Source organism: Mauremys reevesii, linkage group 9 (genome assembly GCF_016161935.1).
Source record: "Mauremys reevesii isolate NIE-2019 linkage group 9, ASM1616193v1, whole genome shotgun sequence".
Taxonomy (NCBI): Eukaryota; Metazoa; Chordata; order Testudines; family Geoemydidae; genus Mauremys; species Mauremys reevesii.
Genome location: NC_052631.1, coordinates 2,024,059 through 2,041,894, shown reverse-complemented (window position 1 = coordinate 2,041,894; position 17,836 = coordinate 2,024,059). Strand labels below are relative to the sequence as shown.

The 17,836-nt window shown below is 46.4% G+C and overlaps 1 protein-coding gene across 1 annotated transcript in view; it reads right to left on the bottom strand.

The window, feature by feature from the left end:
- Positions 1-17,836, bottom strand: part of ATP13A5 (ATPase 13A5) — a 48,763-nt gene that overhangs the window by 7,903 nt on the left and 23,024 nt on the right. Inside the window, exons 16-27 of the mRNA XM_039489156.1 lie at positions 15,681-15,767; positions 13,424-13,580; positions 10,169-10,286; positions 9,469-9,593; positions 8,687-8,850; positions 7,877-7,999; positions 6,890-6,969; positions 5,528-5,570; positions 4,066-4,175; positions 3,643-3,739; positions 2,171-2,243; positions 760-934 (exon numbers count right to left, since the gene is read on the bottom strand). Of these exons, the coding sequence (XP_039345090.1) occupies positions 760-934; positions 2,171-2,243; positions 3,643-3,739; positions 4,066-4,175; positions 5,528-5,570; positions 6,890-6,969; positions 7,877-7,999; positions 8,687-8,850; positions 9,469-9,593; positions 10,169-10,286; positions 13,424-13,580; positions 15,681-15,767 (1,352 nt within the window). The remainder of the gene's footprint in view (positions 1-759; positions 935-2,170; positions 2,244-3,642; positions 3,740-4,065; positions 4,176-5,527; positions 5,571-6,889; positions 6,970-7,876; positions 8,000-8,686; positions 8,851-9,468; positions 9,594-10,168; positions 10,287-13,423; positions 13,581-15,680; positions 15,768-17,836) is intronic.

Here is a 17,836-nt window from a genome sequence, read left to right as displayed (position 1 = left end):
GTCGTAGCCCTGTAAATCAGGGAAAGGTCCCACCGCAAACCTTTGCCATATTTTCTGCCCTGAATGTGCACTTCTCTGTGATGACAGGATGTAAAGGGCTCCTGGATTTGGAGAGAGATTTTAAACTAAACACACAGAGAAGAAGCCCGATTCCCCACTCCGTTACAACACTTTGCCCGCTGAAGTTAAACAAATTACACTAATGTAAGAGAAGGGAGAATCAAACCCAAGGTCTCCGTATGCTCCCAGGAGAAGCTGTCTCATGACAGGATACCAGGAGAGGGCAGCATGGAGGGGAGCAAAGAGCAATAAGTGGATTTGTTTGACAACATGAAACTGAGGTTTGGGTCCGTTTATCTTTTTTTCTTGCATTAGCACCAGCTTGCTTCATGGTCCTGGCTATTCACTGTTGACTACCTGCATGAGGCTAAAAGCAATATTCTCACCTGGCTAGATGCTCCACTCTGCTGCATGCTGCAGAAAGGAACAAGTTCACAGAAGATAGGAGATGAATAGGGGACAGGAAGAAAGTGGCTTCTGGACCTGTTCCCCATGCCTAGCTGCAGGCAACCACTCCACAGCCGACTCTACAGTGTGCCTGGGATGTGGAGTGAGACTAGCTGAAGGATGGAGAAGTCATGGTAAGTGCCCACTGCCCCCAAACACTGCAGTACTGTCTTGTATTTCAGCACGCTGCCGTCTCGGCTGGCAGCGTGATTTTGCAAGACTGGGATTAGAAATGGGAAGCGGAGGAGTTACCTGTGGTTGGCCATCTCCGAGTACCAAGGCTGCTGCTTCACCAGAAGGAAGCCACAGACCAGCATGATTGCAGTAATGCCCGTATGGAGAATGACTGAGAGCAGCAAAGGAGGAGAGATGAGCTGCCCTGGAGGTCGGTAAGGGGCCAGCTTTGGAAAGGCCTGGGTCAAGCTCACTGAAAAAGAGAACACACATTTCCTCTCCGAGACAATGCAGCCCTGGCTGCCAGCGCTGGCTCCAGGGGTTTTGCCGCCCCAAGCAGCCAAAAAAAAAAAAAAGCCGCGATCGCGATCTGCGGCAATTCAGCGGGACGTCCTTCACTCCGAACTGGAGCGAGGGACCCTCTGCCGAATTGCTGCCGAATAGCTGGCTGTCCGCCCCTCTCCGGAGTGGCCGCCCCAAGCACCTTCTTGCTAAGCTGGTGCCTGGAGCCGGCCCTGCTGGCTGCTCCACTGCTAGGCTGGGTGCACGACCCATCCCAGCCGGACACTAACGCCCTTCTGCGTGTATAGCACACTGACTTGCCCACGTGTGAAGGCTGCAAGGTTTGTCCAGCTATGGCCTTATTCGCCCCGCCGTGACTGCTTCTGTGGCTACACCCTGCCCTCCGGCAGGTAAAGTGACCACACTGAACAGCAAAGCAATGCAAGCTACTCCATTGCCACCTGCTCACTCCCATAGCCTGGCCCTTTGACGCTGTGGCTTAACTACCTGCGGGGAGCCAGTGGGTGAGTCCTATTTGGCGCTTGGCCCATTGTCATTCAGTATCACCACCGGAGGCTGAACATTGCCACAAAGCCACAGAAAACATCCCATCTCAGGGCTATGGGTGGTTGCCCTCTCAGAGGGTCTCTACAGGTCCTGCGCCGTGTTCCCACCGGCCTGGTCTGACAGGCTCAGCCTGTATTATTATGAATTACTTGTTTTCCCATAGCGCCCAGTGGCCTCAGGCCCTGCAGTGCGGGGCGATGAATAGAGTCACAGGAAGAGCCAGCGCCTGCATAAAGAGCTTATGATCGAATAGGCAGAGTGTGCAAACGCTGGGAGAAATGGCACATTATTGTCTCCACTAACAGGTACAGAGTGATTTACTCAAGGGCACACAGGGAGGCTGTGGCAGAGCTAGGACTTGATCCCAGCTCATCAGAGTTCCAGCCTAGTGTCTTAACCATCAGCCCACCCTTCCTCTTCAGCTGCCACAGGTGTCTGAGTGCTGCCTACGCTGGACAGGAGACGTGTGGCTGTACCTCCACACCCTGCTCTCAGTTCCGCCCACGCAGCCCCACTGAAGTCAGTGGTTGTGGTGTAAGTATCAGCAGAATCTGCCTCGCTGTTTAGATTTCTAAAAGAAAGCAAAGTCGATTGTTTACACACACAGAGACTTAAGCACACCCTTTGCAGAGCTGCTTACTTGTTAAGCAAACCAGAAGGGTGATGACAACATCTTGCATAAGGTACTGGTAGTTCCCAAAGATCTGTAGTTGCTGAAAGAAAGAAACAAAGCCCATCTAAGGTTACAGCAGGTTTGGTAAGATTATTTCATTATTATACACGTTTCCATGGCACCCATCAGCTGAGTATCAGCCCAGACCAGTTACATCAGCTGAGTATCAGCCCAGACCAGTTTATCTTTGCACTGTCTCTATGAAATCATAATACTTAATATGACTTTAGAGCTACCTAATGCCTCTCCCAGTACTCTCAAATCAAAAGGCACAGCCTGGTAAGTCTTACGGACCAGTTCCTCCGCACAGCCCCACCGAGTCAGTGCCAATGTACACTGGCTAAGGAGCGGACCCTAGGATTGTGGTAGGTGCCTGTACAGGGTTCCATTAACTGACACAAATGACAGGGCCAATTTCAGCCCTGCCCGAAGCACGTACACTTGGCAGTAACTTCCGTGGGAGTGGCCATGCTGCCAGGCCTGTCTTTGTCTAATGTGATGAGAACACAGACAAAGCTGGTAAACCAGAGTTGGTGCCCGTGCAGATAGGGTTAAGACTTGGTAGCTGGTTTCAGCTATTCTGATATGAAAACAGATTCGTTGTTTTATTTAATCAATAAGAAGTCCTGCGGAGCTGATTTTTTTTTTATCAGCAATGTACTAGCTGTGAACCGTTTTAAATACTACAGTAGCAATCGTCTGCAGTTTCTCTGCTTGCACATGAGCGAGCTTTGCCTGCTGTGCTTGTCTGCCCTATCTGTGACATTACCAGCATCTGATGTTACTGTGTTTACTAGGGCACCAACTCTGCAAACATTCACGTGCTTCACTTTACATATGTGAGGAGCCCCACTGAACTCCTTGGCACTACAGTACCTGTGCAAAAGGAAGCACATGCATAATTCAGCGGGAGTTTTGCCTGAGTAGAAGTTGCACAAGGATTTCAGTATTTCTCCTACATAATAATAGTCTTGTGCTCGAACAAGGACACAGAAGAAACCCCTTCCTCCTCCTCCATCTTCCTTATCACTACCTCTCCCTAGCCCATCTTCTCTCACATAAGAGCTTTCCCCCAGCATTCCTTTGTGGGGACTGGCCCTTTAAATTTGGAAGAGTGGGGCAGCTGTGCCCCTAAGGGAACCATTTTGTTACCAGTCCTGCTTGCTGTGTCTCCTTCTCTTCCAGCTGGTGAGTACTCGTAACTACTCTTGTGTTTTCCCTTTCTTCTGGGGGAGCTGGCCCATTTTCACAGGACTTGTCCTGTAGCCACACTAACAGTAAATGTGACTGATTTCTGCTATTTGTTACCCGGCTTGTGACACCTTGACAATACTTTGGAGCAATGCAGAACTTTGCGTCCTAGCTATGGGCTGTTAGTAAGGATTACAATCTGGAGAAAGACACAGCTCATTGATGAGAGATTGGTTTTAGACACATACCCAGTAAAGCAGAGCAGTGCCAATAAACTGAGTCAGGCCGTACAGGGTCAGGTACTTAAACACAGCAAAAGAAGCAACCAAAGCAGCACGACCTTCCCTGTTAGGAAAAAAATTCTGTGGTGACTATAGAACAAGCAATTTTAACAGCTGTAGGGCTCTGCCGAAGACAAGCAGCTCAGTTTGTTTGAATTTTAGTTCACAGTGTTACAAGGAAATTTACTTTGTTTTTTCAGGACCCATTTTTGTATTTCTATGTGAGTGTACTCCTGATTTTGCCCTAGAGGTTTCAGGGAAAGCGGTGACTGTTGTGTGACTGCAGGGAACAGAAGTTGCCTAGGGAACAATCCTGCACACACTGCTTTGAAATGTAGCAGTGTATAAATAACGTACTAGAACAGAAAGCCCACAGTGAGATTGCTTTACCTGATCAGCTCGGGCACACACTCTATGTTGGGGACTTGGGAGGTGAAAGGCGAAGCCACCGACGCCTCCTGCTCTGACAGTGATATCCCTGCGTGGGCCATTTTCAAAGCCTGAAATACACCAGTGTGTGAGCAGGACAAGACATTACTACAGAGTTCATCACCCTGCCTATGTGAACTTGCTCCTCGCAGTATGTCATGTATGTTTTCATGGCTGTGAAATACATGTCATGGACTGCGAAATCTGATCTCCCCCGTGAAATCTGGCTAATGCAAGGGAGACCAGATTTCCCAGACTTGGGTGGCCGGAGAATGGCAGTTGCTAGCTGGGAGTCCAGCTCTGAAGGCAGTGCTGCTGCCAGCAGTAGCGCAGAAGTGAGAGTGGTATAGTTGGGGGGGGGGGGTTGGCACTTTGGGGGGGTACAGGGCTGGCCTTACAGGTGGGTGAGTGGGTGACCACCCCGGGCCTCGTGGTCAGGGGGGCCTGTGGTCACTCCCCACCCCGCCCCCCATACACGCACAGCCAGCCCAAGGCCCCTTTAACTCCCAAGAGCTGGGCCTGGAGACAAGGAGGGGCAGAACTGCGAGCACCCCAGCCAGGGGCCCCTACTGTGTGCTGGGCTCCAGCTGCTAGTCCCAGATGGCTTGTAGAGGGCCAGGACTTCCTCTTCCTCCACACAGGCCACTCCCGATGCCATCCCGGGAATCACCCCCAGATGTGGGAAACTCTGAGGCCACCAGCTGGGAGTCCAGCTCTGAAGGCAGAGCTGCTGCCAGCAGCAGCACAGAAATGAGGGGGGCATGGTATGGTATGGTATTCCCACCCTTACTTCTGCACTGCTGCTGGTGGTGGCACCGCCTTCAGAGCTGGGTGCCTGGCCAGCAGCCTCCCTCCAGTTGCAAGCTCTGAAGACAGCAGCACAGAAGTAAGGATGGCAACACTGTGATTCCCCTACAATACCCTTGCGATTCCCCCCACGATCCTGTTTTGGGTCGGGATTCCCACCGTTACAATACTGTGAAATTTCATATTTAAATATCTGAAACCATGACATTTACAATTTTTTTAATTCTATGATCGTGAAATTGACCAAAATGGACTGTGAATTTGATAGGGCTGTATTTATAGTTAATGACTAGGCTATTCCACCATGCATCCCAGAAGTTTACACTGCCTTTGGAAGTGTACAAATATAAGAAAGGAACATTCCTATCCAATATATCTCATCATACCCAATAACTCTAGGTGGGTGCACATTTACATGAAGAATTCCATCTAAGAATGTTTCTAAAAGGGACACATTGAAGGATATATTGATTGTATGTTCTGACAACCTAATTTGGACAGTGCTGTTAGAATGTTTCATGGCAGTAGATTAAGCTACTCTTTTCATGGCACTTGGCAGAATGACAAAAGGAAAGACACCATTTCAGGAGGATGAGGGATTTGTGTTTCTACGTACCCCACAGTCATTGGCTCCATCTCCACACATACCCACATAGTAACTGAGAGGGACAAAGAAAAAAAATTAATAGGTGAACTTTGTACTTAATTGTTTTATCATTTAAGACACTCTCTCATATACTCATTTAGGATCTTCAAATATGTCACATCAGAACAAAGAGGTGACTGACTACATTTCACCTACTGCCCTAGTATAGGAGAGTGTGTTGGTGGAGTAAGAGATAGGTGGCTGTTTTCCTATGGTACTTACTCCAACTTTGTGTTTTGTTTTTAACTTGCTTACGTTTTAACGTTGCCAGATCATTTATGAATATGTCAAACAGCAGAGATCCCAGTACAGCTCCTTGGGGAACTCCGCTATTTACCTCTCTCCATTGTGAAAACTGACCATTTATTCCTACCCTTTGGTTCCTATGTTTTAGCTGGTCTCTGATCCATGAGAGAACCTTCCCTCTTATCCCATGACAGCTTATTTTGCTTAAGAGCCGTTGGTGAGGGACTTTGTCAAAGGCTTTCTGAAAGTCCAAATACACTATACCATAGTTTTATCACTGAGTGCAGCTGGAAAGAGGCAGACCCATGTGACCAGCCAATTCTCCACAGATAGGTTTGGGAACCTCTGCACTAATATCTATATAACATGCTAGAAAGTGTTTTTGAGAGTTCAGTTGTGAGACCCATTACTGAGTAACAAAGGAGATTGCAGTGTTCAGCATGAGGAAACCTATGCTGTCTTTGTCCCTGCTCTGCACTACCTCAACAGTGTAAACGCAAGGTTTTTGATCTCTGGAGTGGTCACTGCATCAGAAGCAATCATTTTACTGTAAAAAAGTTACAAAAAGTATTTCTCTTGCTTCTGAATTGCAGACAATGTTTACAAACAGTGTGATATCTGGCCTTGGGAAATATTAATTTCCACATTAATGCCTGAATGAGCCAGTTTCAGTCCAGTATCAGGTGCCAGATTTGATCTGCTTTTCGCAGCCTGGGGTAACTCCATTCAGCTCGGCTGGAGCGACTCTGTGGTAAATGAAATTAGGGTCTGACCCATGTATTTTTATTTCATCCTGCCACTCATGATTCATGGTGCCTGTTATATATATTATAATGTAGAGAGTAGTGGCTAATATTATTCGAAGGCTAAGGTCACTGCAGTTGTGTATAGGTAGATTAGGTGTGAATTTGGGTGAAAGTGGCCATACACTGCGAGCTCAGAGGGTACATAGAGCTTTTAAGCCTGGAGAAAGGGCGGGGGAGAAAGCTGAGTTCTGTAATCAAAAGTAAAGATACGCTGTTCTTTACTTCTCTGTGCTGCAGTCTCTTTTGTAATTATGTTTAGAAAACATTCTGCTGAACCTACTTCAGTTTTTGAAATTCTTCAATGAGGCTGGATTTCTGCCCAGGAGACATTCTAGCAAAAACAGTCCCATTCACTAGTATCTGTAGAGAGAAGAATGTTGAGGTACTAGATTGAAAAAACAAACCCCAAATATTTTTAGCGCTGTTAGGAATCTAGTGTCCCTTGTATGATATTTAGCAGCATAAGGGAGAAATCAGCCCTGCTTCATTATTGAATCAGATGGAATAGCATCTTACTGCTTTTCATCTTTGATCTACCAGTGGCATTGAACCAACCCCCCTGCTCTGAACCTCCTCCCCACATGTTGGAGTTTTTGGAATCTGAACCTGATTCTTCTCATAAAAAGCTGTACCAAAACACCCAGGGTCACAAGATCCACAAACTTTGAAGTGTTTAAAATCCAGTTCCAAAATAAGGGCATGACACCAACACCAAGTCTATTGAAGTCAATGGGAGTCTTTCCAATGACTTTAATAGACTTTGGATCAGCCTGTAGGAGTTTGCAATGTGATTCCATCTGTGTGTGATCATTTTCCTGCACCATGAACATTATCCCTTTAAATTTAGCTCAACTCTTCAGGATCAAGTAGTGTCTCCAGTCTATGTGATCCTTTTATCATTCACCAATAGTGCTAGTGACCAGTTTTATTAGTTACTACCACAGCTCTAGAAATGCTGATTCATGTCTGTGTTTTTCCCTAATTGGACTGCTACAATTAAATGAATTCTGTGCTTCCTCTTATCTGCTTGTGAGACAGATGAATATTCAAAATGCCCTAAATGGAATTATTGGAAGCCTCAGCAGAATGAACACTGACCAGCTAAGAGAGGAGCATTCAGAATAAAGTTGGGGAACACGGGGGCCATTGCACGGTCACGGTCTCTTTGTTGAGAATGAGCTGAGTGACTCACACCCGTTTATCAGTACAGCACCTTTGAAATTCAACATTTTTGTAAAACCAGCTCTTTGTTTCCTCGTAAACTTACTTTTGGCAGCAAACTCTTGAAATGCTTCACTATAACCTGATAGGATTTTCCATTCAAGGCAAAGTGGTAATTGTTGCTTTCCCTTTCAGGAATGGTTCTTTCCTCAATATTAACACACGTGTCCTAGAAATCAGACGAGTTATTCTTAGACTGGAATCATAATGTCTTAATATGTGATTAATGAAGGGGGCAAATGTAATTGCTCAAACCATGACTGTATTGTGGTTAGTGGCTAGAGAACTGGAATCTAGAAGCCTGGGTTTCACTGTGCACCTTGTTACAGACCTTGGAAAAGACATTTAACCACCTTGTGCCTCAGTTTTCCATCAATAAAATGGGGATAATATTTACCTCACCCACCATCCCTTTGTAAAACTTTGTTGCTCTGTCTCCATGTGACTACTTATTTGTGATCTAACACTTGTTAATTACTACATGTTAACCAACGTGATTGGCAATTATGCTATAGAAATTGCACTGAAGTTTGTCTCCAGACACAACATATGTTTCTAGTTGTATTTAACCATAGAGCCCTACTGGGTGAATGAGACATGCTATATATCTGCAGAGTACTATTATTATTTACTATTATATTTTATGAGTTCTGAGCTGATGGCTATATCAAATATCACTTCACCAGCTGATGGAACATTTAAAAAAAATCCTGCATGTTTCCTTCATGTCACAGCAACTTCAAGCCTATTGGGCAAAGTAGTAAAAAAAAAACACTTTTCACATATTAAAAGCCTCAGTGCTTCATTAAATCCCATCAGCATTTGAAAAGTGACTACGTCCCCCAGTTGTGCTTACTGTGATTCCAGCTGCAATTTGTTTGCTATCTTCCACTAGTTGCCAGGTAATGGATGCTGGGGTGGGTCCTTCTGGTTCACTTGCTTCAATGAGAATCACTTTGCTGGTCTTGGAAATCATTCCGGAATTTTTGGCCACAGTAACAGCTGTCTGAAGGTTGTCACCTGTCAAATAAACAAGTGAGGCAGATTGTGTCTCTTCTGTCTACTGTAACTTTACTATTGTTGCTGTGCTACACGCTGTGCCCACCCCAAGCGTTCATCCCCCCAGTTTTTTCTAGAGACCAGAGGGCCGATTCTCCACTGTTACACCAGGGGTATGCTACTGTAACTGTTTAATTCAGGGGCATTGCACTAATCTAGAGTCGGCAGCCTTTCAGCAGTGATGTGCCGAGTCTTCATTTATTCACTCTCATTTAAGGTCTCGCGTGCCAGCAATACATTTTAACGTTTTTAGAAGGTCTCCTTCTATGAGTCTATAATATATCACTAAACTATTGTATGTAAAGTAAATAAGGTTTTAAAAATATTTAAGAAGCTTCATTTAAAATTAAATTAAAATGCAGAGCCCCCCCAGGACCCAGGCAGTGCGAGTGCCACAGAAAATCAGCTTGTGTGTCGCCTTCAGCATGCGTGCCATAGGTTGTCTACCCCTGAGCTAATGTAACAAGGACAGCAAGTCCGAGGACCAGATCCTGTGAGCCATCGGCTCATGGAACTGCTGTTGTCCAACGTGGGAGTTCTGTACCTGGAGGGCTACAGGCTCAGGCCCAGAGACAATACCTGTGATCATAACGCTCCTGATGCGGGCAGTGCTGAGTTCTTCCAGCACAGGCTTGGACTCTGCCTTCAGCCGATTTTCCATTATCAGAAGGCCCAGGAACGTCAGGTCGGACTCCACTTCCTCCCTGAGAATGAAGATAAAAACACCCCGAGAGATTGTTTCCATAGTTTTTGGGGCGGGAGCAGCATTTGTTTGACATAGAATCCACACTAGGTTGCACTTTTCTTTCCAGTGAAATGTAACTGATCCTGAATGCAAAGCAAAGCGACTCACTGAGCATTTATGTGTCTACAGCTTTGCACAAGCTGCCATGCCTCCACAGCATGGCTGTGTGGGCTAAGCAGGAAGCGTAGCCAGGACACACACACACACACATGCCAGATATCTTCAGGAACAGAAATCTGCTCTACCCCCTGGAAGACAGCGTACATGGGGAGGAGACATGCGTCCTTTCTGCTCCCATCTCCAGCTGCTCGCCATGCTGGGCTGGCAGATGCCAACACAGAACTAATGCAAAGATGAAGGTAATGGGGGCTGAGTTTAACCCATTTACCAGGAGCGTTAGCTTACTTGGTGATTAGCATGTAGGGATCATGCTAAATGGCTTAGCTATTCCCAGCTCCCTCTCCTCTGGGAGGTCCTGAAGAGTTGGTGTGGAGAGGTATCCAGCAGTGATAACAGGACATTAGCAAAGCTTACCTCTCTAAGTTGTCCAGTTCCACATCCTTTCCCATGTTTAGTGCTCTGTGTGCCAGTGCAATCACTCTGAAACCTTGGGTCGTGTAAACCTTAAGCTCCTTTACGAAATCAGTTGGGACTGTTTAGAGGAGAAAAGAATATGTGGGCAAGTCTTATGGTTTAAGTGACTTAAAGAACATCCAGTCTTTGGTTCTTTTCTTCTATGGCTTAATCTCTGCATATTCTACAGGGCCTCCTTGCACTTTAAATAAGGCTGAGGGAGTCTTGAACCTAGGCCTGCAGAGCAGCTATGCACCAAACAACACTCTGTGCCATCCAGCAATAAGTATAACCACTAACCATGACCCACTGTGGACACAGACCACAGGAAGTCCCACCTCCAGGGGTCTGAGAGGTAGCAGCCTCGTGGCTCCTGTTTGGTAAATCCAAGAGATGACAGAGCGCTGTCTACATGGAGGGTTAGGTGCGTATAACTGTCGCTCAGGGGTGTCGATTTTTCACATCTCCAAGTGGCACAGTTATACCGATATAGGTCTGTAGCACAGACCTGGCCTTAGCAAAGACACAGCATGGAGTTCCCTTCCACACAGACTGCCTGCCGCCTTGCTCCCAGGTGGTAATGCTTCTCAAAGTGGGGACAGGATTAGAAAAAGGAGCAGACGCGCCACGACACTCCTCTCTCTCCTGCCAATCGTGTTCAGTGCAGCTCAAGCGATGAAGCATTTGTTGGACCCTGGGTGAAGAGGTCCTGACCTGAGAAGTGTGGTCAGTAAGACAGCTGAACACGTGGTGAGAAAGCTTTGTTTTGAATTTAACAGTTTGTTAAGCTAGGCACTAGTAGTATTTTATCTTTATTTTTCTTGTAACCATTTCTGACTTTTATGCCTCGTTACTTGTATATGCTTAAAATCTCTGTTTGTAGTTAATAAACTTGTTTGATTTAATCCAGTGTGTTTAAACTGAAGCGTCTGGGGAAACGCCATTTGGGGTGACAAGTTGTGTGCATATTATTTTTTTAAAGAAATAATGGACTTAATATAACTTGTATTGTCCAGAAGAGGACTGGGCAGTACAAAACATACATTTCTAGGGAAAATCTGGGACTGGGGGTGTGTTGGGATCACTCTGCAGTACAACCCAGGCTGCTGAGAGACAGAGTGCGGCTGGCAGGCTGCAGTTGCACAGATACTCAGGGTGCGGCGTGCATATAGTTTGAGCAGCCCGGGGACAGCAAGGCATTGTAAGGCACCCAAGGTTGCAGGGCAGGAGTGACACAGCCCGCCCACTCCCCCCGGGGCCTGGATTGTATTCTGGTATGCCACAGTAAAACCCACCTGTGATCTTGCTTCCAATTCGCAGCCTCCTCATAAAATATCTCCCCTGTTTCCTGCTTAATTGGGCCTGTCTGGCCTAATTCAACCCAGTGTGGGGAGGCCCCCGCATCACATAGGCCATCCTGGCAAGCCCAGGCCAGCAGAGGGTGCCCCTAGAAAGGGGGTAATGTAAGGCCTAGCAGGTCTTGAACCTGAGCATACAGAGCTGCCCGGCATGCAACCCTTCCAGTGGCCGCTGTAATTAGCTTGCGCTCCACTACCCACAACCTGCTCTGAGCACAGCCCACACGAAGTCTCACCTCAGAGAGACAGGCAGCAGCCCCGTGGCTCCTGACTGGCACCCAACCCTATGTAAACCCACAGGGCATTCTGGGAAGTGTTCAGGCAACAGTGTGGAGCTTCTATGCCACCATGACCACGTCTGCCCTGGAATGTCTGGCTTTGACCTTGCCTTGAAGTGGCTCTCGCCTCCTGACCTGGAGCCTGACTTGGACTCTGGTCCTTGGTATTGGCCCCAGCCTGGAACCTGGCTATGAACTTCTCCACTGCTCTCAGCCTCAGGTCTGACTCTGCTCTGTCCCTTCCAAATCTGAGTTCTTCCACTTAAATGCTGTGTAACTTTTTGGGTGAATCACTTAATATTTCTATGCCTCAGTGGGAGCTTTCTTTGATGGCAAACAGCTGGCTTTGTGAATGGGCTGGGTTGGGCCCGGGGCATGACATGGAAGTGAGAGGCTTCTGGGACTACTGTCATTTACACTGGGGAAGGCCCAGGACCAAGAGAGGCACAAAGGTGAATTAAAGCTACTTGTGCCTCTTGTGCCTCCCGCAGTTGTGCTGAGTGTGAGTGGGAAGTAGCTAGGGGTCAAGCCTGCAATCTCCAGTTGGTTCTGATAATTCCATATAGAGATTTTAAAGGCAAATGTAACTTTAGGATAGTCTACCTATTTGACCTGGAAAAAAGCAGTATTTCATACTGTAGCTGCATTGTATAGTGCTTAATTATTTATTATACTGTGAATCAACACCTACACTAAAATGTCTGGATAACAGGAGAAGTTCAGAAACTCGAGAAACCAGAACAGGAATCAGTTTAAGATGCTTTTCTTGTCTGTGTTGATAGAACTGTGTGAAACTCATTTCAGAGACTTATGTAATTAGGCTTGTGATGGCTAAGCTGCACCCTCCCATCATTCCCCAAAATCTCCCAGAGTGGCTCAGCAAAGCCATTTTCACCCGGTTTCTCTCCAGTGCCATTCAAAAACACAGCCATACATTGGCCCCATCCCATGTTTGCTCAGAATCTTCATGAAACTTGGAAAACATTTCAGTGAATCTGATCTGAGTTTCAAGTTGTTAGTGGTGTTTTCACAATAAAAAAGGAGCTTATGTTTGCTAGCAGAATGAGAATAGAAGCCTTGGTTCAAATTTCAAAAAGGAAAAAGGAAAGCTGGCCGTTTTCTACAGCAGTTATTGTTAACAATAATTTACATTCACATAGCTCCTCTCCCAGCACTCAGATAGAAAGCTTCTGGGAGACTGGTCAGTCTTACAGCGCTGAATGTACATATCTGGAAACTGTACTTGTGCTCTTACCTCTTTTGTTAATCAAAGATATGCATGTCACTGCCCGTGCAATGACCGTGACTGCTTATCTAAATCAGGCATTTGGACATGCTAACATCCAGTTATGGGCCCAATCCTCCACTATGTAAATAGTCAATGAAACTCAGCTAGTGTAAATCATCATAGCATCTGACTGTACATCAAATCAGCTATTGGACCATGCGAGTGCGGCCGTGGTAGCTGTATCAATGCGATTTACAGGTGCACAGTAACTCTCGAGGGCAATGCCCTTTTGGACTGAGCAAAAATAAAGATACGTACGTTTATACATATATATATATATACATTTCCATACCAGTTTCTGGTCTGCAAAAGCTGGTCACCATTTCTGGTGCTCCCTTCATATACAGATCATACTGGTCCTTCCCAAGCTGCTGGGTAATGACAGACATCCTCTGCAGCCCGGAGGAAAATGGGAACTGATGTAGGATTGCTATCCCATCCACTGGAGCCTGAGGAAAGGCCAGGAAGGTAGGACATTAATTAGATACTCAATTCATTTTGCAAACAGAAAATCTGTCTTTTGGCTAGCTTGGGACTTGTTTCCTATCGTGAGTTCTCTCTGGAGTTGAGTTAATTAGCCTGGGGGCATTTCACTTGCTACCTTTTGCATGTGGGATCACAGGGACCAGACACAAATTGTACAACTGGATCATCTCATCTATTTCCATACACTTCCCCTAAAAAATCCAGGACTGTTCGCTATAGCACATTCTTTAATGCTCAGTCCTGGATAGCTTTTAAATGGTCTCTGAAGATGGGGCTTCCTACTACTGCTTCCTGTGGCAAAATATTCCAGAGCTTACAGACCTCAGTGGGTTTCCCCCTCCTGATATTCAGCCTATGCTTTCCATCCTGGTTTGTGCTTTGTTCTAATCTGTCTTTCATTAGCCATTTTGCATTTATTTATGTGAAATCCTTTGAGAACTAAGGGAGAAACGCTTGGAGTTATGTAATACTTGTATTATTCTTTTTTTTATTTTTTTTCAGTATGTTATAATGCACATGCCTCTTCCTATAGATTAGTTCAGTCTGGTAACCAGGGTATTTGATCCAGTTCAGGCGATTTGTTAATATTCAATTTTGTCAGCTGTTCCCTGCACAGGTCTCACTTTGAATAGCCTAGAAAAGCATATCTGCTTTGTCGGTAATGCTAGAGGAGTCCTCCAGGAGGCATCTGTCTTTACTTCTTAGAATGTCTATTTTTCATCTCTAAGAGTCTTCCCAAGTGTGTGAAAGAAACATACAGGAAAACTTTGCTGCTACCTGTATAGCAAATAGTTTTCTCATTTCACACCACTGTTGTTTCTCTTCTGCTCATTTATTTTATTCCCTCTTACATTTTTAGTTTTTGCAAACATCGTTTTTCCTCTGTCCCTTCCTTTAGATCTGTCTCGTCCCCCTCCCCTCCCCTGCCCTGTATATTTCTCTCTCAGGGAAATGCCGCTTTGCTGCATTCACAGGAACTGCTTAAAACGGATTCTCCCCTGACTGTACGTCCCCAAACGGCCAGTTTAGTGTGTCTGACTGACTTCCTCCAATTTAACACCGGGACAAGTTTTCAAAGAGACTGTGATGGGGTGGACTAGGCCCAAAGGCCCCTTGCTGGACGCCTCAGAGTCCTGCCACACCCATCCCAGGAAAGAAGCAGTGGAGAGGTCCTCCAAGTGGCCTAGAATGGCTACAGGGGAAGCAGACAATCAGAGAGGCTACAGGGAGCAGCCAATGAGGGCCCAGCAGGCTCATATAAAAGGAGCTGCAGGGAGTGAGTGCATTCTGCTTGCAGGGACTAGGTAAGCAGAAGGTGCCCCCGGCTGGTTGCAAGGGCTAAGGCAGGTAGTTGCTGGTAGGGACTGGGGAAGTGAGGGAATAGCTTCGGGGTGGCTGCCAGGATTCACTTAAAACAGGCCCAGGGCAGGGACTGTGTATGGAACTGTTACCCCCCGGAAGGGGGCTGACTAGACTGACCCAGCTGAAGAGCTGGGGTCAGAGGACTAAAGGCCTGGCGAAGAGTCCCCAGGGAGGAAGCCCTGGGCATGCTGCTCCACTCCAGAGCAGCAACTTCTCATGTAAGCTGGCCAACTAGGGTATTGAGATAGGCCCTGTTGGTCAGACTGAGGACCGGGCTTCAGAGATGTTGGTGCCCACGGAGGGCTACAGGGCATTACTGAGGACTTTGATATAGGCCCGGTTGGACAGCGTACCCTGGAAGGGGGACAGTGTAGGTGGCTCGGTCACAGGACTGAGTCACTGAAGACCTGCCGAGAAAGCCATCGGTTGGAGGGGGGCGCTCGCGAGAGGTGGGTGCTGCCCCGCTGAAAAGAACTGAGAGATTACAGGCACTGTCGGTCAGAGGAGGGGGCATTCGTGAGAGGCAGGTGCTGACCTCGTTACAGGAACGCCTTTCATAAGATGCAAAAATAGCATAAAAGAACGGTTGAAGCAATTTACAGCTGCCAGCCAATTCTTGACATTGGAGAGAGAAATGAATGTTACTTCTGCTAGGAGTTACATACACACCATATTCTTTCTGTTAAGAACACAGAACTCACATTTCTAGCGTTTGGTCCTGGTTTAACGATTACACTTGTATCTGGTACTCCAGCCTTACTATGAGCTGCACTGGAATCTTCCATTTCCTTTGGAGGGGAAAATTACACCAATAATAAAATTAGGACATTAACCTGGAAGCATTTAAATATTCAACCTACACCTGTGGCCACAGGTATACTTAAGGATGTGCAAAAGTTCCCGTCTTTGGGGGGGTTCAACTTTATGCTCAAGTTTTCACCTTTTCATTTTGGTTTCTTTGCACTTCTGAAATTTGGCTTTGCAACATTTCACAAGCGAGGTTTATTTGGTTTTTTTGTTGTTTTTTTGCGCTGTGAGAATGCAAAAAACCAAAAGGCAACCAACCAGAAAATATACCTTTCACTCAAAATGTCATGCTCACAAAACTTCCAGCAGAAGCTGGATATCTCAGCTCCCCTGGGCTGATCCCATGGGTCCTCATACACAACATCCATGCTTTCATATGTCTGTCACCAGTGTAAACACAAAGGGTGATGGAATCCAGGTAAATTTAACATCCAGGAGTTTTACAGGATGTTGAAGCTAGACTCGTTTAGACAATAAACCAATTGGTTATGTCATAATCCCTTGTTTAAAACAGGTTAGGTAAGTCTCTGGGAAGAGTAGTACTGGGCCCTTCCTGCTTCAGTCAGAGCATTTGGCTAGATATGCTGGGAGGCGCCTGCCAACCACAATCTGGGGTGTCTATGATTACATGAGATCACATTTTTCATCGACTCATGCTGTGAACACCTGCTCTCTGTTGGTAAGTCCCCAAAGTGTAATGCCCACTTCTCCTGAGCGCTAAACAACAATGTAACACGCTTGTATAAAAAGCACAGGTGCATCTGGAAGGCAGTGTTTAGAAAAGGGTCTTTAATGTGTTCTCACCCATGTGAGGTCAAAATTCTCCTCTCCATTATGCACAGTATCTCCATCATATACCGCACTGCACAGCCACACATCAGCCATGCTGCTATTGCTTGGGGGAGGAGGGGGCAGAAAGGACCACAAAGCAAGAATGATGGGGCTCTGTGGGATTGAGGGTTGTCACCATTCTGAGGTAAGTACTTCTGACCCTTTCATGGCCTATTTGAGGGAACCCTAATTGGGTTTCAGGCCTGTTCCCACCATCTCTCTCTGGGCAGGAACCTGCATCCCCCTCCCTCCAGACCAGGGATTTAGGCTGCCATTTTCTCCTACAACTCACTGGTCACCTTAACAAGTCTGAGTTTTGTTTAGCATCTGCCAACCTTCTCTCTCTCGGCCACTATGACAGGGCTAACCAATGACCAGCCAGCCGTCATACAGTGGAGTATCTATTTAGAACCAAAGCATTAGAGAGAAAACATAACTTGAAAACTATACCCAGGTGATGTGAATGCCTGTCTGAGCAGGAGTCACCCATCTTCCACATGGAGACCCTGGTAGGTTTGAAAGACCCTCAAACCCCTTCTGTAGAGTCTGTGCCTCTTATCAGTTCTTGGAGCGAGTGAGAGTGACCCTTCTCCCATAGCAGGCTGCCCACTTTATACGATTCTCAGTTCTTTGTCTACTGGTCAAAACCACTGTATGCAATTTCCCCAGGAGGCGGTACTCCTATAGACTTGTTTACCTGTCTAGGGATTTGCATTAATTACTCCCTAGTGATTTTTAGTTCCTGATACCTGAAGCATGACTAGACTAACCATCCCCAAAGACACTGCATTGCTTGTTCTGTTCCAAAAAAGAAATTAACACTTTCACACCTGGCAGGTAACAAGATGAGATGGGAAACTGAGTCACAGTTTTTCATAAAAATAAATCAGATGTTTCCCAGGTCTCCATCTCTCCTTATTTTAAAAGTGGACACAGCAAGGATACTAGACCAGTATCCTAGGCCACAGGATGACACATCTGCATGTTGTCTCTTATTTCAAATGTCCTCTCTTCATGTAAAACATTTTCTTAAGAAGCTGGCATACTCTATTCCTTAAACAGTACAAGCTGTTTGACAACCATCCCAGATTTTTTTCTTAGTACCTACTGGAGGGATATGCAGTGGGAGAGCTCTCACATGCCCCCCCCTTAGCCATGGGCGGCAGGTATCATAGGCTGGGAGAGGCTGTGGCACCCCAAACAGCCTGGCCTGGTCCCA